Source organism: Hipposideros armiger, unplaced genomic scaffold, assembly GCF_001890085.2.
Source record: "Hipposideros armiger isolate ML-2016 unplaced genomic scaffold, ASM189008v1 scaffold_755, whole genome shotgun sequence".
Classification (NCBI taxonomy): domain Eukaryota; kingdom Metazoa; phylum Chordata; class Mammalia; order Chiroptera; family Hipposideridae; genus Hipposideros; species Hipposideros armiger.
Genome location: NW_017732105.1, coordinates 783906 through 809079, shown reverse-complemented (window position 1 = coordinate 809079; position 25174 = coordinate 783906). Strand labels below are relative to the sequence as shown.

At 37.9% G+C, this 25174-nt stretch overlaps 1 protein-coding gene across 1 annotated transcript in view; it reads right to left on the bottom strand.

Annotated features, from left to right (window-relative positions):
- UBE2U (ubiquitin conjugating enzyme E2 U) overlaps nucleotides 1–25174 on the bottom strand; it is a 41662-nt gene extending 16488 nt beyond the window's left edge. The window contains exons 1-6 of the mRNA XM_019628198.1: nucleotides 24784–25174; nucleotides 22715–22796; nucleotides 19832–19924; nucleotides 16804–16901; nucleotides 11443–11563; nucleotides 2830–2878 (exon numbers count right to left, since the gene is read on the bottom strand). Of these exons, the coding sequence (XP_019483743.1) occupies nucleotides 2830–2878; nucleotides 11443–11563; nucleotides 16804–16901; nucleotides 19832–19924; nucleotides 22715–22796; nucleotides 24784–24849 (509 nt within the window). The 5' untranslated portion in view covers nucleotides 24850–25174. The remainder of the gene's footprint in view (nucleotides 1–2829; nucleotides 2879–11442; nucleotides 11564–16803; nucleotides 16902–19831; nucleotides 19925–22714; nucleotides 22797–24783) is intronic.

Genomic DNA, 25174 nt, shown 5'->3' with positions numbered 1-25174 from the left:
CCAGCTCCAGGTTGAGCTGTTGTTCAGCATCTTAGCTGTAGAGGGCAGTGTCACTGGCCCTCATATGTGGGATCCGAACCGGGGTCCTCTGGTGTCCCAAGCAAGCTCTTAACCAACGCGCCACTTGGCCGGCCTGTCTTTATCTTATTCTTAACCCTCTTATCTATCTTGATGCACTTGTTCAATTGTATCCTTAAAGATAAATTTCTAGTAGTGGAATTGCTGTGTCAAAATCATGCACTTGTTTTAGAACTTTTAATATGGAGGCAAATGTTATATTCTTTTTGGCCTAGATCCCTCAAGTTTTGTCTTATGATTGTCCCTTTAAATGATATATCCACCTCCTTACCCCATGCACATGCATATTTAGCATGTGTGCCTCATTCTCCTCTGTGTCTCATTCTCCTCTCTTTTCTTGATTATCTAGAAACCAATCCTCTCTCTTTTACCCTGTTTGGTTTTGCATCTCAGATCCTGATACATTTCAGTTGCCTCTGGCATTTGTGATTCACTTTCACTTTTTATTCTGGATATCAAAATACCTTCCTTTGGTCAGGCTATGGGAAATACGCCTTCTCATATATTCATGCTTTTGATGAGCTATTCCGTCTGCCTGGAATGTCCTTCTCTTGTCTGCAGGTGAATTCCTAGTCTACCTTTTGAAATCACTTCAAACATTACCTCCTCCTGGAAGCTGGTCTTTATAAGCCCCACCCCACCTCCAAGCTGTACTAACATATCTCTTCCTCGATGCTCCTCAGCATCATGATCTTCTCTCTATGATGGCACTCATTATATTGTAGGTATTAATATAATACAACAATTAACAGGCATGGCCCAGTGAAATATTGGATTGCACTTAACAGAGGTGGTGCTAGTGATAGATAACTTGGTGCAAAAGTGAAGGGCTCTAAAGGAGGCCTAGAAAAAATAAAAGCTACAGGGGAAGATGTTTTTGCTCAATATGACTCACCCTACACATGATTGATTCCACGTGACCTTTGCATTTCCCCCTTAGCCATGATCCTGATATTTGTCCTGTGACTACATCCTCTGGTAGCAGATGCTCCCTACATTGTCCTGTGGGACCATATGCCATGCACTGTTGCCTATTCAAAGGAGAGTTTCTCATTTTAGAGTATAAATCTCATGAGATCAGAGATCACATATGATTCAGGTGTGTATTCCCAACACTGGAACACAGTGCCTGGCAAAGGACATATGCTCAGTGAATGCATTTTAAATAAATAAGTAGATGCTCTCCCAGAGGCTGCCCCATATCTTCTCAAGTGGTATCTTACAGCCCATGGACAAACCTCCCAGATGACAAGCACAAGCTGAAATCACCTTCAATTATTGAACATCACCTGGATTCCCCTGACTAGATCCTTTTTACCCAGTTGACTGGACTTTGCCTAAGTTTTGTTATGTCTTTTGGAAACAGGGTTTCAATTGCCTGGCTATGCCTCTGGAATCCATTTCTATAGCCCGGTCAGTTCTTCTAGCTCATGAAATAAAGTCGTAGCATAGGGTGCGAGTCTGACAATGCAAAGAGCAGCATCTTTCTTTGGATAAGCTCTGCAAGACCTCACTGTGAATGTTCTATGTAAAAACTAAAAGGTAGACATAACTGAGCTTTATCCCATAACAAATGTACCAGGGGTAAATATTAGAATTCACAGCTACATAACAAACGGCAGCCTGGTATAGCCTAGGCGTGTGGAGTATCACTGAAATCTAGATTGTATGGCTTTGAGTTCTAGAGATTTCTCTAGAGATTTCAGGCTGGCACTATGTGAACACCACAGATCATACCTGACTCTGGCATCCTTTATCCTTGGTTTGGTTCAGAGTACCTGCTAAAACTGGGAACACAGAAGTCCTTCTGGTCTGCTCATCCTGCCTTATTCGTAAATGCTGGCAGTGTTATTTTTATGTACTGTAAGTAATTATGCCACAGAGAGAGAGAAGTTTATGCTATTCTAGGGACATGCTATTCATGTTTTACAGGGGATAAAATAGTGTTTATGCACTCAACAACTATTTACCACAGGTCTATTTTGTGGTAGGATGGTCAGTTGTTTCTCTCCATATTGACAAGTTTAAAGTGTGGCAACGTCCTCTATTGAATCCCAACCTAATACACTCAGTAGACCATGCTTACCTTCCTGCAATTCTGCAACACTTTTACAAACAGAAGCCCCTTCAGTTACCTAATTGTACTCATCTTCAGGACCAGCCAAGGAAGCCCGAGCTGAAGCAAGCATTATTTCAACACTAGTTAATTGACTGTTTTCTATATCTGATTGACTGTCAAATTAAGGTTGAGGGAACTACTCAAAAAACTAATGCTGTGAATTCCATATACGAGAATATTGATCTATACCTTGTTTGTGTGTTTAAGGCTGAATTGATGTCATATTGTCAGGTTGTCTTCCAAAAGGAACAGTGGCTTCAGCCCTAACTCTCACCGTTTTCCTCTACAAACTTATCTTCTCTTAAGCTGCTTGGGTTTTTACAGTCTAAAATGGTTTGTGCTCATTATGTTGAGAACACACTTTTCCTTTTCAACAATAAAAAATAAAAATTAAAAGAATAGGCAAGTTCATATAATGGCATTCAATATTAATTCAATAGTCTAGAAAGAATTAAATAATTTTCCACATTCTTCCTGGCAACATTTTTAGAAGGCATTCTAAGAAAAAAAGATATCTACTTCTTTTTCTAAGTTAAAAAAATAAAAATTCAATTATGAGAAAAAATATAAACAGTTTAAATCAATAGTCCCTTTAGTAAATAAATTGTAGAATTGTATAAAGAAAAACTTACCTGATAAATTTATCCGTGTCTTCAGATGACTTAAAGGTGTCATCTTTCACTGTTAAAAAAAAAAAGGATTCTGGTTTACTTGGAAGATTGAATACATGGATTCATGTACACTCTTTCCAAAGCCTCAATAAAATAGTAATAAAGGAATAGAAGTAAGGTATAAAACCCCGAGGAGAGCAAAAGAAAGATGACAAGAAAAATTTTAAAGATGGAAAGCAGATGTCAAGTGGTAACTGTCTTAGCAGGCCATGGACATTTGAAACCTAACTACATGATGAGGGTAGGCAAATAAAAAAGCAAGCAGATTTATACTTCAGAACTTGAGAAACAATTTAGGAAGTGGAGGTACCGGATTCCTCTGAAAGGTGAGAGATATAGCACAGTCACCCAAGACTTTTACCCTCATCCTGTGCAAGCAGGTGATCACCACTGCCCAGGCAGAAGGAAGAATGTTTCATCTCTGGAGAAACTGAGTCAGAGGGACTCAAGACCTGTGGAGACTAGACAGAAAGCCACACAAGAGTATGGTAAGGGACTGAAAGCAGGGAATAAGTCAAATAAATCATATTGCACAGATAAGATTCCTCCTCTCTCCCTTTGTCCAGCTCCCAGAGTGTAAGCAGCTAGCATCTCTCTCCAGGCACAAAACTGGAGAATTAATCTCAGGGGAAGTAGGCAAGCCTAACTAACGGTGGGCCCAGGCCTTCACGAAATACACTAATGAAACAAAACCATCAACAACTCCAGTCTGCTTTCAAATATTTCCAATCGTTCTAATGATTGATTTCTCTTCATCATATATCCATCATATGAATAGTCAATGATCACTAGACAATTGAATAAAGTCAACATCATGAAAGTTAACCACCAGAACAAATAGGGAGAGAAAAGGAAATACTATTTGAAACATACATTTCTGGAAATCTTCCAGAATATAGAAAAAAAAAGAGGTGGATAATAGGACAAAATAGGTTTTTAAAAATTAGAGGATCATATTACTAGATCCCACATCCAAATATTTAAATATTTAAAAGAGAGAGCAGATAAAATGAAGGGGAGAAATAAGAAAGAAATCGCAAAAGAAAAATTTCCAGAACTAAAGGATTAGTTTTTTTAAATGATATTTAAACAGTCTATCAAATGTCCTACATGATGAATGAGGGGGAAAAACAAGAAATTTTAATCAAGAAATTTCAAATCAGGGGCAGCCAGGTGGCTCAGTTGGTTGGAGTGTGTGCTCTAGGCAACAGGGTTGCTGGTTCGATTCCCACATGGGCCTGTAAGCTATGCCCTTCACCGCTGGATTGGGGATGGTGACTTGAGCTGAGCTGCCGGTGGGCGCGGCTGGATGGCTCAGTTGGTTGTGGAGTGCATGCTTTTGACAACAGAGTTGCCGGTTTTGTTCCTGCATGGGATGGTGGGCTGTGCTCCCTGCAACTAGACTGGGGATGGCAATTGGACTTGGAGCTGAGCTGCACCCTACACAGCTGGATTGAGGGACAATGACTTGACTTGGAGCTGATGGGTCCTGGAAAAACACACTGTTACCCAATAAAAATTTAAAAAGAAAAGAAATTTCAAATCACTGGGAATAAAGAGAAAATTTTCTGCTTCCAGAAATAAAATATATCACATGTAAAGAACTTGACATCTGAATGAAATCTAGCCTCTCAAGAGCAACACTAGAAGGCAACAGGGGTCTTCACAACTCTGAAAGAAAATTATTTCCAAACTAAAATTTAACCAAATTGTGATCCTAGGAGAGGGGAATAAATACATTTGTTGGCATGCCAAGTCAGGAAAGATTGAGTGCCAATGGTCTAGAAAGCTCCTAGAAGATGGGCTCCAACAAAATGAAGGAGCAAACCCACTAAGAGGAAAATAAGGGATCAAGCCAGAGCTCCAATCTGAGAGGCAGGCAAAAGGGTGATCCCAGGATGCCAGTGAGAGAACTGCCAGTTCAGAACTGGAGAGGGTGGATGGAGGCCACAGGAAAGAGGTCTCCACAGTGGAGGATGGAGGGTAGGGGAGGCCACTGAATGCCTGGGAGTTGTTTTACAGCTTTGTCAGAAAGTTTAGGGGAAGAATAGAGGATACATAGAAAGAAGGGAATGAAAAATTGGGCCATTTATACAAGAAAAAGAAAAGCAATCATTCATGGCTCATGTGTGACAAGTACGTATTAAGTAATACTAATGTAACCCAGTATATTAGGAGAATAGAGGAGAGAAAATATGGAAGGAAGGAAATGACAGTGTAAGAGCAAAATCTTTATATTTCAGAAGGAGCTTATAAGTAATATCCTAAACTGAAAACCCCAGGAATATTAGTATAGAGTCTATAGACTAAACTTAGAAACAGAGTCGCAAATTCCTGAAGAAACAGCTACGTGTTGAAAGCTTGTTGGTACCTTGTGGGGGTGGGGGCAGCACCACGTGATGAAAGGTGTAGGTTTCTGAGGTCTGCTATTTTTCATTAAGCACTGATTTATGTTATTTGTCATTTAAAGCTATGAACATATATTTCTTTGATAGAAAAGAAATGCTTAACATTTTTAGTTAAAACAAGCTACTTAGAGACTCTGCTAAAATGTTACTGGACTATGTTACTTGTGCAATGAAATACAAACAGGAAAAAAGAGGTTTGTAGCTCCAGCAAATAGGTCACACACACTATCCTGTTAAACTCAGGTTTTCCATATCTCCTGACCTCTGTAAATATCAGGATAACTGTAACAATGCTCTAATCACCACCAACAAAATAGGGTCTGAAAGATGGTGCTAAAGCTCGTGTTCAAACGAGGAAGCTATGCTACTGGACTAAATTTCACTTTTCTCTGATATCCAGAAAGTAATCTTTTCAGGGGAAGTGGTATTTCTACACCTAACAACAAAAAGTACTCCCTCTAAAAAGAAAAGAAACCAAAACCTGAAATCCTATGAGATGTCACCTGTTTCAATTGTATTGGGTTGTCGGAAAAGTCATGACGCATGTTTGCAAAAGATGGCGCTAGTTCATTTTTGGAAGTACTAGAGTCATTCGCATCTATGTTATTCCTATGTCATTTGACAGCTGACAGTTCTAGCTTCATTCTAAAAAAAAATTGAGCGATTTTGTTGAGTTTGGGATATTTTACAACAAGTTGAAAATAGAAGACCAAACTGTGCATTTTTGCCATATTTTACTGTTTTACTTCCATAAAGGGAAGAACACGCATCAAGCTTGTGAAAAATTGCAAAAAGTTTACAGTGACAATGCTCTACAGGAACGTCAGTGCCAACAATGGTTCATGAAATCCCATGCTGGTGATTTTGATCTCAACAGCGCTCCTTGGTCAGGGAGGCCCACCGAGGTTGATGACGACAAAATAAAGGCATTGATTGAGTCAAACCCACGTTATACGACACGAGAAATTGCAGAAACATTGAACATCCATCATTCAAGCATTCACGACCACCTGAAGAAGCTGGGATACATAAGCAAGCTCGATAGTTGGGTTCCGCATGAACTCAAATTAGTTCATTTGATGGCGCGTATAAACATCTGTAATATGCTCATTAAACATGAGGAAAACAATCCTTTTTTGAAGCGACCAATAACTGGTGATAAGAAGTGGATTGTTTACAACAATGTGGTGTGCAAACGGTCTTGGTCCCAACATGATGATTCGCCTCAAACTGCATCAAAAGCAGACATTCATCAGAGGAAGGTTATGCTCTCAGTATGGTGGGATTTTAAAGGTGTTGTGTTTTTCAAGCTCCTACCAAGGAACCAAATCAATTTGAATGTGTACTGTCGGCAATTGAACAGTTTGAACGAATCCATCATCCAGAAACGTCCAGAGCTTGTTAATTATAAAGGAGTTGTGTTCCATCACGACAACGCAAGACCATACACAAGTTTGATTACCCATCAAAAATTACTAGAGCTTGGACAGGATGTGTTGCCACGCCATATTCACCTGACCTTGCGCCGTCAGACTTCCACTTGTTTTGCTCTCTTCAAAACTCTTTGTGTGGTATAATGTTCAATTCAGATGGGGCTATAAGTCAGCAACTTGTTCAGTTTTTCACAAATAAAGACAGGTCCTTCTATAAATGAGGAATTATGAAGCTCACTGAAAGATGGCAAAGGTTATCGAACAAAACGGGCAATATATCATTGATTGATCTTTATTCTTTATATAAATAAATGACCTTTGAAAAATATAGACAAAATACGTCATGACTTTCCTGACAACCCAATAGAAATAATTTTCTTTAAAATTGTTCTATTGTTATGAGGATTAAAACAAAACAAAACAAAACAGCGAACAAATTGGGAGCTTGAAGTGAAGAAGAATCAAACACTTATCACATATTCCTAATCACAAGAATGCGATGTATTTGCACAATTATCAGGTTTTTAAAAAGTGTATAATGTAAATTAGTATTATAATCTTTCTAATGTTTCTATAATTCTTCTCTAGTCTTGTATTAAGACTCTGTCATAGTATCTGTCAGTTATTATAGTTTATTTAGACAAGCATCTGAAACTTATTAGCATGATCCTTCTTTATTTAACAAAAGCTACAGGAATATACCTGGCTAAGAGAAACATTAGTACCTCAGACTTGACTACCACTATCCAGTTTTCCTATTTTTATACTCTTATATTTTCTATCAACCAAAGATTTTTTTAAATAATATGAACCCTATGTTTTAAAATATCAAAACAAACATGGTAACCAGAAGGTGAATATTATTTGACCATATAACCACATAGAAATAAGAATTTGCTAAGACAGACTGGGAAAAAAAAGGATTTATGAGTTTATGCAAAACCCCTTTGTAACAAATTAGAAAAGTCGCAATCTAGGAGTCAAAAGTTGTGATACGTTGTCTCCTTTCAGACTTTTCCACCTCCCTTCCCCAAGTCTCATAAACTAACTAAAGTAGAACTTCAAAGGTACTTGAAAAATCCCCTTGTCCAACTCTGGACACTGAGCAAGAAGCTCTTTGACAGCATCCCTGAAAAACAGTCATGGAACTCTGTTAAATGAACACTAGATATAAAAGCATACCTTTACTGGGCCGCCGAGTGGTGCGTTGGTTAAGAGCTGGCTTGGGACGCCAGAGGACCCTGGTTCGGATCCCACATATGAGGGCCAGTGACACTGCCCTCCACAAAAAAAAAAAAAAGCATACCTTTACTGATAGGGGGCTTTACTGCCTGCTATCATGGCCTTATCCATACTTAAGCAACTTCAATGGTTAGAAAACTCTTCCTCATGTTTGGCCAGCTGGGACCTGGATGGACTTTATCACTGGGGATGCTGCCACTGTAAAGTGGCATTTGCTTCTAAGAAAGATCAGTTAGGCACCCGACTGACTATACAATTTATTGTCCAAACTGGAACATGAAGTGAAGGGGATACTAGAAATAATTATATCAGCACTGCCCCAGGTAGCCTGGTGTATGTGAGCACCCTAACTATAAGGGTCAGGCCCCGAAAGAGGCGGTCAGGACATGGGAAGGTCAGCAGAACCTCCACCAACTGAGTATGAGCTCAGAGCTCAGTGCGTTCTTGTCAACATGCCAAGGCTGTTCATGCGAGGCAAACAACATGTCAGAGAAAGTTTAGGGAATGAGAGGTATTTGCATATCTGCATACCAAATACCAGGCTTAGGCTCAGGACAACAAATGAATTCCAGACCACTGATTAGGAGGGAAAAGTCCCCAGTTTACTCAAGGTATGTTCTGGCACAAGGCAGGGCCCAGCCTGTGTATCCTGGTCTTCAGTTGCTGCAACCCAGCAGGCCTCAGGTAGGCGTGACTGGCTCATAGCTTCAATAACAGTCTTCCTTTAGTTTTCTGGAGCAATGGAGAAGTTTCCCTTACAGGAAATCCCTTCAAACATTTGAAAACAGCTTTCACAACTTTCTTTTATCTTTTCTTCCACTAGCTGAACATATACAGTTTCTGCAGCCATGGGAAATGTGGTGCTCCAGACTGAACATGCTGATATTCCAAGTGAGGGCCCCCTGCACCAGAGCAGGGTAAAATTATCATCTAATCTAACACATGCTTCAGAGAAGGGCACCATCTATTATTGGTGCCCATTAAGCTTGGGGTCAAATACCTCCCCTAGAATTTTTTTCGTAGAAGAGAGTTCTGCTATCAAGTCAGGTCTCTTGCATTCTGTACTTGGAAATTTAATTCTTTGATCCCAAATGAATGACTCTTTGCTCTTTCCATTACACGTGGAAGGAAGCACAGAGGAGACGGTCAGGCCCAGGCTGGAGCTGGAGCTCTTCAGCTTGTCCCCTGTGGTCCTGAGCTTCGTTGTTGATGATCGGCTTCCTCAATGAGGAAGAGGGTGAACTGGATGAGTAAATACAGGTGAAAGCACTTTGTAAACTCTGAAGTGAAATCAGGATCTAAGAGTATGTGTATTATTTCATTCATTCATTCCACACATTTTTATTTACTACAGTACATACAACCAGACATCACAGTGGGTGCTGAGGATATTGCTCTTGCCTATAATTAATGCCTACAGAGATGATACAATTAGCTGCCTCTTGAATTTCTCATTTATACAATTAACTGTCTGTTCTGGTTTTGTGTTATCTAAAAATGTGGTGACAATTCTTTCTATGCATTTTCTAGACCTCTTTATTAATGTATTAAATATAAATGAGAGATGATTCTTGCAGCATTCTAGTACAGACCCTTTTTCAAGTTGTTACAGGTAATTCATTCTGATTAGATGCAGTTTTTCACAGACATCTACATAGTGTTATACTACTGTGGGATTTAAAGTGAATGAGTTTTCTGAACCTCATTTCTCACCCATAGCTGTCTCGGCTGCACCACAGCACTCTTTCCCTATGAAGCTGCAGAAAATCATTCTCTTTGTGGTACCCTAGGCTAGTACTCCCCATCCAGCCGAGAGGGCAAGCAAGCTGGTAACTATTTACTGTTTTGGATTTCCACATATTTCACCAACATAACTGAGAATGTAGCAAAAACCTGCCAAAGTATTATTTGCTGTTTTCCTCATTTGCCTTGGTGACTTGGCAATTTGGGCAGCCCTTCTGGGCGGTTTGATGGCAAAGATGGAGAACTGAAAGGAGTGATAGATAACATCTAGCTGACATGAGGACACAAGACAGGGCCACTTTTTCTTTAGTTTTCTTCTCATCCTTTCTCTATGCAGGGCAAAACCAAAATTATTGCACAGATCACTTACTGGAGAAAATTATTTAAAACCAATTTTTAAATTTCCATCTACCAGAATATGCATAGAGCTTTGGCATAGGCTCTTTCTCTACAATGACAGTACTGTAGGGCTCAAAAAGGTTAAGTGATATGTATCATACATTCGTTCATTCATTCATTAATTCCACAAATAACTACTGAGTGCAGAGGATATAGGAGTGGATGCTACAGTATTTTGGTAGGTCAGAAATGTGGTCAGAGTGAAGCAATGTGATTCCTCTGTAAACAAACCAGCCTCAAAACTGTCAGGGGACATTTAAGGAGTCCCACAGCAATCATGCCATGTTCAAAGATACTGAAAAAGATGCCTGGTTAATACTGCTTGATTGCATCAGACCCAGAAGCCCTGCGGAGAGGCACTTGAACTTGGTCTCAATTGTACAGACCTAGCTAATAGACTGGCAGCTTCTAGGAGGGAACTGGAAAATGAGACAGTGGACATCTTAGAGATAAAGCACATGAGAGATCAGCTTGGTAGAGTGAGTCTGAATAGCAGGTCCTGCTGATTGAAGAGGTAATGACACCAGCTACTATGCCAGGTTGCTGTGCATTGCTGGGAGAGGAGGGACAGGACATCAAGGAAAGAACAATGTCACCAGGGGCCCAACCCTCACTTCTGGCAAACTCTTCTGGGCATAGGGAGCCCACAGCATTGCTCTGCTAACTGTAGAAAGAGCACTGGAGCAACGGAGGAGGTGGAGTTAAGCGTCATGAAGAAGTCGCTGGCAGGATGAGAGAGCAAACCAAGGGTATCAAAAAAACACTGGTCAACAAAGCAGGAAGACTGAAGAGACTCAGGTGGCCATTTCCACATGGACTTAGAAGGAATACCTGGTGGGGGGAACTCTCCAGAAAAAAACAATGCTGAACATTTATGATAATCAAGAGGAAAGGAGTCCATACACCTGAAACTAATAATAATAATAATAATAATAATAATAATAATAATAATAATAATTTTATATTGGTATAAAAAAAGAGGAAAGGAGTCCCAGATCAGTAAGGTCTAGGGTACTGCAGGTGAAATCTAGGAAATATCCATTATAGGGCAAAGAGTTAAAATTAGATGCCATATGTTTATGATGGATAGACTAGTTTAAATGGACTCCATCCATCTATATGACCATAACATTTAACGATACTAAGCTTACCATCTTTGATAGTATTGTAAAAAGGATCACACTGATTGGTTTGACAGAGGTACAATAGGACAGATCTTAGTACAATTTCATTACTAAAAATGGATACAGAAATGTTCTCTTGTATAACAGTTATTGTCTAGATCACTTATTTTTTCTATAAATGTATAATTAATAATGGGCAAATAAAAATAGGTAGGCACTTCTTACATTGTAATGGCTCGTGGAAAAGTCTTTGAACTATTAGTTTGTACGTAGTTTCATCTTCAATCAGCACTCGGGCTGCTTCCAAATTCACTGGATTTTTTAGAACTGGATTAGAAAGCATAACCTATATAAAAAAATACAGTTTTTTTAAGTAAATTTTTTTTCTTAGAGCAAAAAAGACAAACCAATACATACAACATTCAAGAAGCATTTATTAAATGCCTACAATGTAACTGCCTGGAAATAGATACAAAGACAAATGAGACATAGTCCCTGCTCTCAAGAAACTTTTGACCTATCTTGGTTTTATACTGTACATTCACGAGCCAAACATTAGAATCAAAGAGAGTTACAAGCTCCTTCCTACACCTTATTCCTTCCTATCACATAAATTTAAATTGGATGTATGTGTAAAAAGAACTTAACATTAGGAAACACTGAAACATTTCCATTAAAAAATAAAAACTTACATTGTGTAACATGAGATCATATTTAGATCACAGGTAAAACAAACACATTTATAAAGGCTTGTGTACACTCCAATATCCCCCTAGATCATCATATGATTAATTTGGTATCTGTAGCAGTTTTCTAGTGCGGCTGTAACAAATTACCACAAATGTAGCAGCTTAAAACAATACACATTTATTATCTCACATTTCTGCAGGTGGGAAATCTAGCATGGTTGAGCTGGTTTCCCTTGTCCAGATATAATAAGACTGAAATCAAGGTGTTGGCTAACTGGGCTCTCATCAGCGGTTCTGGAAGAATCTGCTTCCAAGTTCATTCAGGTTGTTTGTTACATGAACGCAATCCCTTGCATTTGAAGGACTGAGGTCCCTCTTTTTTTGCTGGCTGTTAGCTGGGAGCCACCCTCAGCTCCAAGAGGTCTCTTGAAGGTCCTTACCCATGAACCCCTATATCGCAGAGTGAGTAAAAGTGTGAAAAATCCTTCTCATAATTGGAATCTCTCTGATGTGTCCCCCCCTCCGCCACATCCCTTCTCCTTCTTCCACTGTATTTCTCTGAGTGACTCTTCTGCCTTCCTCTTCTACTGTTAAGGACTCACATGATTACTTTGCCCCCCTAACCCCCTACATAATTCAGGATAACCTTCTGATTTTAAGGTCCGCTGATTAGTAACCATAATTCCATCTGTGAAGTTCTTTCACAGCAGTACCTAGATTAGTGTTTGATTGAATAACCAGAGGATGGGTGTGCTGGGGGAAATCTTTAAAATTCTGCCTATCATAATATATGTGCATTTGGACAAAAAAGGGGACCAGCCATAACTAAAACTTAATAGTTAGACCATGATCTACTAGACCATGATCTTGTTTATCTGGTATCTCAAAATTAACATTAGCCCAAATTGCAAACATTAATTTAATAATCAGTATTTTGAATATTACATTATATCATTCAAACTATATAATAAAATATAGCCAAAAGAATAACTAACAGAATACCTAAATATAGATGCAGGACAAGGTGGATAATTGTGACTTAAGAGTCATGGAAATGATGGCAATCTTTCACTAATGAAAGCAATAATCTGACATCTGTTATTTCAAAATCAACAAAAATTTTCTGCTATTTGAGTTTTCCTATTAGGAAAACACATTTGAGCTACATTTCCAAGAATATTATAATTGCTTAAATAAGGACTCAATGTGGATTGCACTATACCTTTCAAAGTGGGTGGGAAGCAGATGAAACTTATCTTTAAGAGCAAGCTTTTAGTCTTTGGCTGGAAAGATAATCTTTCTCAGAGAGGCACATCTGGTAAAGTTTATTCAACAGTCTTCCCACTGACACTGTGCCTAAGACCTTTTCGTGTACTGTGTATACAAGCTACTCAGTATACTTAATGATTTTTAAGAACTGGATAATAAGGCATATATGCAAATGTATAAATCAGGCACCCTACTGAAATAGTAAAACTTGTAGCCATGTGATAGTATGAAATAACATAGAAAGCTCTATAGATGATAAGCACAAAAATTGAAGTATCAGTAAACAACTGCGCCTAAGCATATTTTCTAATATCCAATTAGTTAAATCCAATGAATTTGGGATTAATTCTATGGATGGGTGTTGATATTTACCTTTGCATTATATGTGAAGGTGTTAAAAAAATTAAGATTATAAAAAATTTTGGAGGAGATGATTAATATGTTTAGACACTAAACTGTTTTAAACACTACTTCAAGTATCACTCCCTTGAATAACAATGTGATAATTATAAATGTGTCTCACCTGTTACTTGAAGGGAAGTAGTCGGAAATTATGGTCTATACGTGTACTGCCCATTTCAGTAGGCTGTAGCCACAGGTGACAATTTCCATTTAAATTACTTAAAATTAAAGGAAAAACTGAGTTCCTCAGTTACACTAGCTACATGTCCAGTGCTCAGTAACCACATGTGACTAGTGGCTACTCTACTGGACAGCGCAGATAGTGGACATTTTCATCACTGCAGAAAGTTCTATTGGGTGGCACTGACCTGGAAAGCACTATTAAATAGCCACTAAAATATTAACTGTAGCGATATGGAAATTACTTGAGACAAAATGTGGAGTTAAAAAGAAACAGGTTATATAATTTATACATATACATACATACATACATACATATATGTGTGTGTGTGTGTATATATATATATATATATATATATATATATATACACTACAATTGCAATGATGTAAAAATTCAGGTCATTCCTTGCTGCATTCATGTTACTTAGTATCTCCTAAATGTCAGCACTGTTCTGGGTTGGTTCTGGGGATCAAAGATGCATCAGTCCTGTTCCTTGACCTCGAGGAGCTTGTCGTCCAATAGGGGAAGACCAATAAGGAAGCAGTATGTGCGTTACAGTAGTATAGAGCTCTGATAGGAATGGGCTTAGGGAAGTGTTCTCTGGGTGAGGGACAAAGGAATCCCCTCAAAAACCAAAGCCATGTAGGAAAAGAAACCAAGAAAGGCATTTCAGAGGAAGACTCATTTGACCTGACTCTTATGAGGTGAGCAGTTGTTGGCCAGACAGACTGAGGAAGAGGGAGGGAGAAAATGGGTTGCCAATTAGAGAACTGGACTGAGCATGTTTTAAGGTCCAAGATTTTCCTGGCTTTGTAACTTTACAGTTTGGAAGTCTATAAATGCTTTTTAAACCTGAATGGAACCGAGCACTATTAGAGAAGAAAAGTATGAAGGTATCATAGGAATGGGGTTTACTTCTCACATTTGTCAGGCAACAGAACTGGCTTTACCCTGCCGCGAATGTGGAACTGAAAATTTTTAAACATAAAAAATCGGAGAAAAGATCAGAAAGAAATGCTAATAACAGTAGGATTAGGGTTTTTCTTTGTAACTACTAGTGATTTTCTTTTCCTTTCCACTGTTTTAAAAATCTTCTATAATGTGGGTATATTTGTTTTATGAATCTATTTGAAAAAATAAAAAGACAACTTTGTTATCTATGGGCTTTCCATTATATTTTTCCATGACAACACTTTGTTGTCACTTTGCATTAATATTTAAAAGTAAGAACAATAATAACTAACTAGCTTTTATTAAGTTATTTTCTTGGACCACACACAGTTCTAAGTATTTTATATGCATTCATTCATTTAATCTGTACATGTCACATGAGGTAGCTACCAACAACTCCATTTTACCGATGAAGAAATTGAGTCATTGAGAAGTGAAATAACTTGTCCAATGATACACATAATGTGGCAGAACCAGGATGTGAAACCAAGCAATCTAATCTCAGAGCCCCAAATTTACCTTTTATTAAATCATTGTGCTATTCAAAATTTTCACCATTTCCTTCTGGTTTGCCCTCACTCATTACATTTTGGGAACATTGTTTCTAGTCTTTCTTTTTTTCCCCTAAGATTGTATTGGGGAATTGGGGAAGGGAAACAGTGTTGGGGAATTGTGGAAGGGGAATAGCCAAGTTATTGTCCTTCAGTCTTAGTTGTGGAGGGCACAGCTAGCTCAGCTCCAAGTCTAGTCACCATCCGGCCACCTGTCGGCAGCTCATGGCTGCTCATCTCAAGGTGTTGTGTTCAATCTTAGTTGTGGGTGGCATAGCCCACCATCTCATGCAGGAGTTGAACTGGCAACCTTGTTGTTAGGAGCATATGCTCTCACCAGCTGAGCCATCCTGCCACCTACTCTCAGTTTGGGCACAGCTCACTTGCCCATGTGGGAATCAAACCGGCGACCCTGTTTCTCAGAGCTTACACTCTTAACCAACTGAGCCACTCGGCCAGCCCTCAGTTTCTATTCTTAAGGCAGATCCTAATTTAGGTGGAAAAGGTAGGAATATGATTCAGTTTAAAAGAATCCAAAAGATCAACCCCAGTTATCTGTATATCATGCTCACTCACTTCCTTAAAGTTTTTGCTCAAATGTCTCTCCTAGAACATGGCCTGGCACCCATAGAGAGATGCTCAATACATATTTGTAGAATGAATGAGTGAATGAATAAGTAAAACATTGAATCTTTAAAAAAAGATTAAATTTTATTCAGTATACTAAGATGACTAAACAAAAAGCTATTATTTTATTTAAACAAGAAATGGGAGAAATGGAACTTGTATTATATTTCTGCTACTGAAAAATTCAATTAAGCCAGAATCTGTTATTTTCAAGTATTCCAGATAATCAGAATTTAATAGTTTATCTTCATATATTATTAATGATGAGTATGTTCATGTAGTAATTCACTGAGCAGGTCAAGGCTCAATATCTGTCAGTCTTCAAAGCAAGTGCCACTGAAGTAATTTACTTTGTCATTGAATGAGAAAGGGGGCTTGTTGAAGGTCAAGAATGACACCACACTGGGGCCAGGAAGTAAAGGGGCGTTTGAGAAACAGACATCTACCTGAGGGCAGAAGAAACTCTCTGGCTTAATTGTTCACTGGGTTTGATATGAAAGCAAGTAGCTAGCTCTGTCAGAAAAACAGGATAAAGCTGCTCACTTTAAGTTGTAGTCACTTGAGTCACCTCTCTGAAAAAGGCAAGTTTCATAAATGAGGAAAGATATGAAATTATATTATGAAATAATGTTAGAAGCCAAAAGAAAACCTAAAACTATATTTCTAGAATTGAAACTATCCAAACAGTGTTTTTTCTTTTATAAAAGGCCTTAAATAACAATTTCACTTCAAAATAATAGTTTTTATAATTCAAGTCCCATTTCATAATCTCGATGTAAATATATTATTGATTTAAATAAGTTTACTGAAATCTTTCAACATTTACATAGGCATTACACATTTTAGTCCTCATGTTTTGAATAACTGGGATAATTAAAAGTATTAAAGAGGGAAATTGATATTAATCTGATCTTACCTGCAGAGTAAGCAAGATACTGCTCAATGTATAGCTTGTGTTCCACTTATCAGGGTTGTCCAAAAAGTCTATACAGGGTCGACCAGTACGTTGGTCTACTGTATTAAAATAATACATTAATATTAATAGTGATATATATATATATATAATAAAATTATTATAGGCAACATTAGAAAGTAATGACAAAGCAGAAAAATTATTTGTAGTGAATATGACAGACATTTAATACACTGTAGCTGTTAAAAGCATTGACGTTGGTGTCAGACACACTGATTTGAACATCAACTCTATGTGACATTGAGCAATTAACTTTACTTCTCTAGGTTTCACATTCCTAATATGTGAAATGGGGATACGATTAAAGTATGCACCTTCACTGTAAAGAATGAATAAAATAAAGTACTTAATAGAGCCCTTGGCATATAGTGAATCCTTGAAAACGATAGCTGTCATTATTAATGATACTTTTAGTAATGTGTAATTTTTTTTTAAATTTTATTGGGGAACAGTATGTTTTTCCAGGACCCATCAGCTCCAAGTCAAGTAGTTGTCTTCAATCTAGTTGTGGAGGGTGCAGCTCCTTGGCCCATGTGGGAATTGAACCACCAACTTTGGTGTTATGAGCCTTCGCTCTAACCACCAGAGCTAACCGGCCACCCGTATATAATTTTTATAAATGAAAAAGAAAAACATTTATACTCCAATAGAAGAAACTTGCAACAAAAAAAAGTAAAAACTGAGAAGAAAGTTTTGAAAAGGGAAAATAGGGATCTTTGATTTAATATATTACTTCGTATTGTAAAACCACAATAATTATAACAATGCAGTGGGACACAAGATTAGACAGAAAGAATGATGTAATAAGAGAATTTAGAAAAAAATTCTAGTATGTATTAAAACTGTTGTATGTTAAAAGTGAAATTATGATTCACTGGTGAAAGAAAAGATAGATAATCAAGAAATGGGATAAAAAGTGTTGTTGCAAACTACTCATCGTCCTCCAGTATCTGCTCTTTCTTTCTTCCATTTCTTCTCTCTGTAATAAGATCACTATGTCTGTCCCCAATCCCTATTAACTCATGCTGTCTAGATGAATACCTGGCTGCTCAGACTATTTCTCTCAGCCTCCCCTCTAGCAAGATGGAGCCATGTGACTAAGTTTTAATCATGGGATATCAATAGAAGTAAAGTATGCAACTTCTGGATCATATTTTCTTAAGGAAGTTGTTTTGCCCTTTTCTCTTTCTCTTTCCCTTTCCCACTGGCTGGAAATGGTGACAAACAGTAAATGCCTTAGATCTAGAAATGGGAGCCATATGTCGAGGATGGCAAAACCTCCCTGCCAGCTTTGTTCTATTATATAGAGATTGGAAAGATATACAGAAGCTTGGCCTGTGCCCTAACACAGTTAATTAACTAAATCTGTATTTGAAAAAAAAAGGAGTGAAATATGAAAAATAAAACCATAGAATAACTAGAAGAAAGTTAAAATGATTTCATTGTTTTTTGGGGAAAGATCATCTAAGCTTAAAGATAATTGTAAAAACTCTCAAAGGACAAGACAAATGTGACTACATAAAATTTTAAAAATCCCAGATGTAAATAAAGAAACAGAATCAACAAAATTTAACAATTAATGACAAATGAAGGGAAATATTTGCAACATCTAGGACAATGTGATGCACTGTTAATAAGCTGGATAATTCACAAACTAAGAAACACAATCAAAAGATGTGAAAAAATGTTTAGATCACAAGTATTCAAAGAATTGCTTATTAAAATATCAAAAAAGATTCTTATCAAATTGGCAAAAAAAAATTTCTCCAAAGTTTCAATGTCCAGAATCGGAGGGTGGTAAATGTGAACTGTATATATGATTCCTGGTGGAAATGTAAATAACATCACTGAAAGGCAATTTGGCTTTCTGTATCTATGTACATTTAGAACTGTACATAGCCATCTTTTGGAGTTTGGGGTATAATAATACTCCTCTCCTCCAAGGTTTGTATATAATGAAATAGACCACAGTGTTGAAAGATGCAAGTAAAAATTATCAACTTTACTGTATGTAAGACGGAAATGGAGAATGTACTTGATCAACGTTTAATTGAGTTCCACAAATGTCCCCCTGATTTGAATTTAATCCCTCAGCGGAAGGCCTGCCTAGGTTTCCTGTCTGGAGAAACAGGGACGACGCCCACTCTATGGTCAGGCTGGTTGGAAAGAAAGTGTCGGGAAAGTGGTGTGCCTCACGTGCTCAATTCTTCTTCACATCTCCCCTGTTAGATAAGTCACTTCTCCTTGGAGGAGGAGTGAGGGAGAGAAAGAAGAACAATCACACGTTCTCCCACATTTCTCCCTCCTCTTTATTAATGTATAAAGACACAACAGGGCCGGACGAGTGGCTCAGTTGGTTAAGAGCTCACTCAAGAGTGCGAGCTCTGAGCAACAGCGGTTCAAGTCCTGGCCCGAGCTGAGCTGCCGATGACCTGTCAACAGGTGGCAGGATGGCTCAGCTAAAAATAAATAAATAAATAAATAAATAAATAAACAAATAAATAAATAACACAACAGGTTTCTGTGTATTGAATGATTTTGTATCCTGAAACTTTACAGAATTTGTTTATTAGTTCCGACAGTTTTTTTTCGGTGGGTCTTTAATATTTTCTATATATGATATCATGTCATCTGCAAACAGTGACAGTTTTATGTCTTCCTTTCCAATGTGGATGCCTTTTATTTCTTTTTCTTACCCAATTGCTCTGACTAGAACTCCCAGTGCTATGTTCAACTATGCAGAAAAAATACATAGATAGTGATAAGGAAATACATTTGGTTAAATGTTGAGAGTAGTATCCCTTTGAATCAGGATTCAAGGTGATTAATTTTTTAAAATATTTTGCCCTGTAAGCACACTTACTTTGATAATAATAACAAAGTTGGGAAAAAGAAACATTACTAAACACGAGTAAGGAACAAGGATAATAAGGACAGAGCTCCGATGATAAACACCTCATTTGGTCCTTACCATTTGGATGAAAAGGAATAGTTCTAAATGTCACAACTGGAGGGACAAAATTGTACTCCAATGAGAAATTTATTGTCAGTGGGAAGAATATTCCTGCAATATAGAAATAAACATTTTTACCATAGTGTCATGTGGTACTGGCTACCTGTAACCTGATTAACACTGAAGTTTCTTCCTACAGTTTAGCCTCCCATGGTCCCTAAAGTTATCATTTTTAAGTAAATTGGATCATAGGGTGCAGAGACCCCTCTAGATGGTATAATAGGTTCCTCACAAACGAATCCTACAATGTTATCAGCCTGTTTCCCTCCAGTCCTTTCCAATCATTAACTCCATCCTCCTAACACCTGCTCCCTTCATTGTGTATCTCTTGTTGACTGAACTCACTGTTCCAGAATTTTCTGCACCCTCTCTTGTTTATAAGACTTTGCCTAGAACAAAGTCGGGGGGCTCACACTTCCAGACATTAGAACGTACTACAAGGCCACAGTAATCAAAACAGTATAGTGCTGGCATAAAAACAGGCACATAGATCAATGGAACAGAATAGAGAGCCCAGAATTAAATCCAGGCATACACGGGCAGTTAGTCTATGACAAGGGAAGCAAGAATTTACATTGGGGTAAAGATAGTCTATGTAATAAATGGTGCTGGGAAAATTGGACTGACACATGCAAAAAAATGAAACTGGACCACCTCCTTATGCCATATACAAGAACAAATTCAAAATGGATTAAAGACTTAAATATAAGACCTGAGACCATAAAACTCCTAGCAGAAAATATAGGGTCTAAATTTGCAGATATTACCCTGAGCAATATTTTTACTGATACATCCCCGCAGGCTAGGGAAGTAAAAGAAAAAATGAACATATGGGACTACATCAAACTTAAAAGTTTTTTCACAACAAAAGAAACCATCAATAAAACAAAAAGGAAGCCTACTGAATGGGAGAAGATATTTGTCAACAAGATATCTGATAAGGGGTTCATATCCAAAATATATAAAATGCTCATGCAACTCAACACCAAAAAAACAAACAACCCAATTAGAAAATGGGCAGAGGATATGAAGAGACATTTCTCCAAAGAGGACATACAGATGGCCAACAGGCATATGAAAAAAATGTTCAACCTCACTTAGCATTAGGGAAATGCAAATAAAAACCACAATGAGATACCACCTCACCTCGGTCAGAATAGCTATCATCAATAAATCAACAAACAACAAATGCTGGCGAGGTTGTGGGGAAAAGGGAACCCTGGTGCACTGTTGGTGGGACTGCAGATTGGTGCAGCCACTATGGAAATCAGTATGGAGGTATCTCAAAAAACTGGAAATGGAACTACCTTATGACCCAGCAATCCCACTCTTAGGTATTTATCCAAAAAAACCCAAGACATTAATCCGAAAAAAATATATGCACCCCTATGTTCATTGCAGCGCTATTTACAATAGCTAAGACTTGGAAACAACCGAAATGCTCATCGGTAGATGACTGGATTAAGAAACTATGGTACATTTACACAATGGAGTATTACTCAGATATAAAGAAGGAAATAGTACCATTTGCAACAATATGGATGAAACTAGAGAACATTATGCTAAGTGAAATAAGTCAGTCAGAGAAAGACAAATACCATATCATCTCACTTATACGTGGATTCTAAAAAACTGAATAAATGAGAAATATAAGCAGAAATAGTCTCAGAGACACAGAGGAAAAACTGAGGGTTTCTAGTTGGGAGGGGGTGGGGATGAAGGAGAAGAGGAAGGGACGAGACAATACAAATTGATAACTACAATATGGCCTCAGGGATAGACAAGACAGTCTGGGGAATATAATCAATAATGTTGTAAATATTTTTTAGGGGGCCAGATGGACTCATGTCTTGTTAGGGAGACGACTTCATAGTTGGTGTAGAGGCCTGACCACCGCACTGTATATCTGAAGCTGATGTTGAATAATAATGTATGTCAACTATAATTATATATACATATTGTCACGGGACATGGAGTAGAGAGTGGGAATGGAGTCAATGGAATTGTAATAGGTAAGTATGATATCAGGGATGGGAGGGCAGTAGATGGGGGGAGGGGGGTTGTTACTTTGTGAGGGTGAAAAGGATAACTATTGCATTGTTCTGTACACCTGAAACTAACAATAAAATTAAAAAAAAAAAGACTTTGCCATTCTGTTTACTCTACCTGAATTTCCTATCCGTCCTTCTATACCTGGCAAACTCTTATGCATTCTTCAGGACTCAACTCAAATGTCACTTCCTTACAAAGTCATTCCTGACTCTCCAAGGCAAACTTTACTAATCACTGCCTCCTCAGAACTCTGTTCAAAATCCATAAAAGCACATATTATATTTTACTGTAATTATCTGCTTTATATGTTGTTCTCCCCTACTTCACTCAAAAAAGCTATCTTATTAATCCACGATTGAAAGAGTACATGATCACTAAAGTTTATAGTGGCCCAGTCTTCTTCAGAATTTGACAGATGGAAATTTGGGTGAAAATCATAGAGAAAAACAATGAGAGGTAATTGTGGGATTGTGATGCCAACAGGATTTTTGATTGCTATTCTCTGATTTCATGGAAGAGTGTTAGAATGTATTCTTAATTGTTATGCTTTACTGTGTCTATTTCTGAAAAATGTAATAACATTAAGATTTGGCATAAAGAGAAATTCAAACCTAAAATTTCCATCTAGGTTGACAAATGGCAGAAAACTAAGCCATAGAATGAAAAAATAACATGTGAATATTTTCAGAATTTTAGAAAATTTATATAATGCCACCTTATTATAAAGAGGATAGACTAATAATGGTATAAAAGCTTTTCAAAAAGTAGTTTGGTTTTGAAAATACATACCATGCCAAATTGTATTCTGTAGACCTTCAATATTAGCTTCCCATTCCATCTTATCATCACTTATAGGAAAGGCAGTAATGCCCTTTAATTAAAAAAAAATCAAAGCAGAAAATAAGATTAAACATTTATTGCAGCTTTGAAAATCAGATATCAGGTTACAATGAATTCCAAAACTCTACATTTTCTTTTCCTGATAATTTATTTATTCGTTGATTTGAGGAGGTGATATGTATTGTGTTATTATACAGATACTAAGATAGATTCCAGGAAACACACACAACAGCAAGTTTAAAATAAGGCCTAAGTGTGGAAATCACAAGTGAGACTAGAAGGTGAAGATTGAGACGTGTGGCTTATGTAAGTCAATAGCCAATTTAAGATAAAAATTAGAAAAGAAGGAAATAATTGGAAAGCATGCATTTCTTCAGAGCTTTTAAAAACTATACAGATGCTATATAGAAGGCATGAAAGAAATCTTCATTAAGAAAAACACAACTCCAAAATTATGCTTGTATACAAAAACAAATTTTCCCTACACTTGAGGCATTGTCCCAATGGAAGGACAAGAATGTATTTCATAGAAAACCTTAACAATTATGCTGAGGAACATGCCTAAACACACTCAATAAATATTTCTGAGCAACCACATAGTTATTATGTTAGGTGTTAGTCTGGATAAACATTATAATATATTTATGATATCTACATTATCTATAGTTACAAATTATTTCTCCCTTCATGGGATTATCTTTTTTTTTTTTTTAAAGATTTTATTGGGGAATTGGGGGAGGGAACAGCATTGGGAATTGGGGAAGGGGAACAGACAAGTTGCTGTCCTTTGGTTCTAAGTCTAGTTGTGGAGGACGTTGCTTCACTGGCCCATGTTGGTATTAACATTGTGCTCTTCCTGGCTGAGCAAATCGGTCGCTGGCCACTAGACGGCCGCTCACGGCAGCTCATGCCGGCTGCTGGCCACTCTCAGTAGCTCACTGCAGCCCCGCTGCAGCCTACGCCGTCGCTGGCCACTCAAGGCAGCCCAGCTCCAGGTCGAGCTGTTGCTCACCATCTTAGCTGTGGAGGGCAGTGTCACTGGCCCACATGGGATCCGAATCCACAGTCTTGCTGCTCAGAGCTCATGCTCCCAAGCCAAGTCTTAACCAATGAGCCACTCAGCCCAGGATTATATTTCAACAGAGAACCTCAAAGTCCAGGGAGAGCAGAAACAATATCAAATGTTAGGGACACACCTCTGGGATGTTAGTTGTTGGACTCAGTAATTGTTCCTGACATCTCCAGTGAGGGCAATGCTTCTATAGCAGGGGTGGAAACAGAACAATGCCATTGAACTACGCATGAAACAACTGTTGATAGCTAGCACTCGACTCCCTCCTATGGACAGCTTTTTTTCCCTATTCTTTCTCTTTTGTTCCCTTTTACCCCATCTCTTCCATGTTTTAATATTCTCCACACTACATATGATAAATCAGCTTGTGGCACCCATCAACACTGATAACCTTATGGGTAGCATTTGGGGCAAAGCCTTCCTCTGTGTTAAAATTATAAGGGAAAGGCATTTATGTGTTATAAGTGACAGCAATTGACAAAAAGTGCACTGGATAAAAAGTGGTAGAACACAAGACTTAAGAGCAAGGGGTTTTGGAGTCAGAAAACCCTGTGATAGAATCCTGGGGCCAAATATTTACTGAACCTCTTGAACGTTTAGGTTTCTTGTGGGTAAAACAAAATGCTACTTACAGTACTGTAATTAATGAGAGCAACCCTGCATGACTAGTCACTTATACCTGATAGACCCTGGTTTTCAGGGCTCAATACCACATAAATGACTCAGTACGATGTGCTCAATATTGTTAACTATTATTATTGTTATTATTAAGTAATTATTATTATGAAATAGGTTGTTATAATAAAATAGATTTGTTAAGCAATAATACTGTAGTAGCAAATTAGGTTTAACTAAATTATGCCTTATAGAATAACTACAGATTAAACTGTTTTTAAAAAAATTCATACCCGAGTGAAACACATCCCTCCTGGTTCTCAAAACTCACCTCATATTTGTTTTTCTTCAACTCTTGGAAGTCTCTTTGAAGCAAGACGTAAGCTCTGCTGTGCATGATATGGCAGCAAAGGGTCTGGCACCTGTCCCACGCTCCTAGGGTTTACTCTGAGGCAGGTGTGTGAGGTTACAGGTCACCCTCCCACACCTAGTTAACTGATCTAAGTTACTTGCTTTCTAGAGCTGCAGAACGCTGTGTGCTCCCCAGATTAGTGGCTTCTAAATTGGGCATATAACAGTGATTTTCTTTTCTCCTCTGACTTCTCTAAACGAAGACTACCAGAAAGAAAACTTAGGCACGTTCTCGACTGCGATGCGTCACCGCAATGTCAGCCCACAGCTGAGTCTCAAGGCAGATTTGGACGAACACTTGGGACAACCCC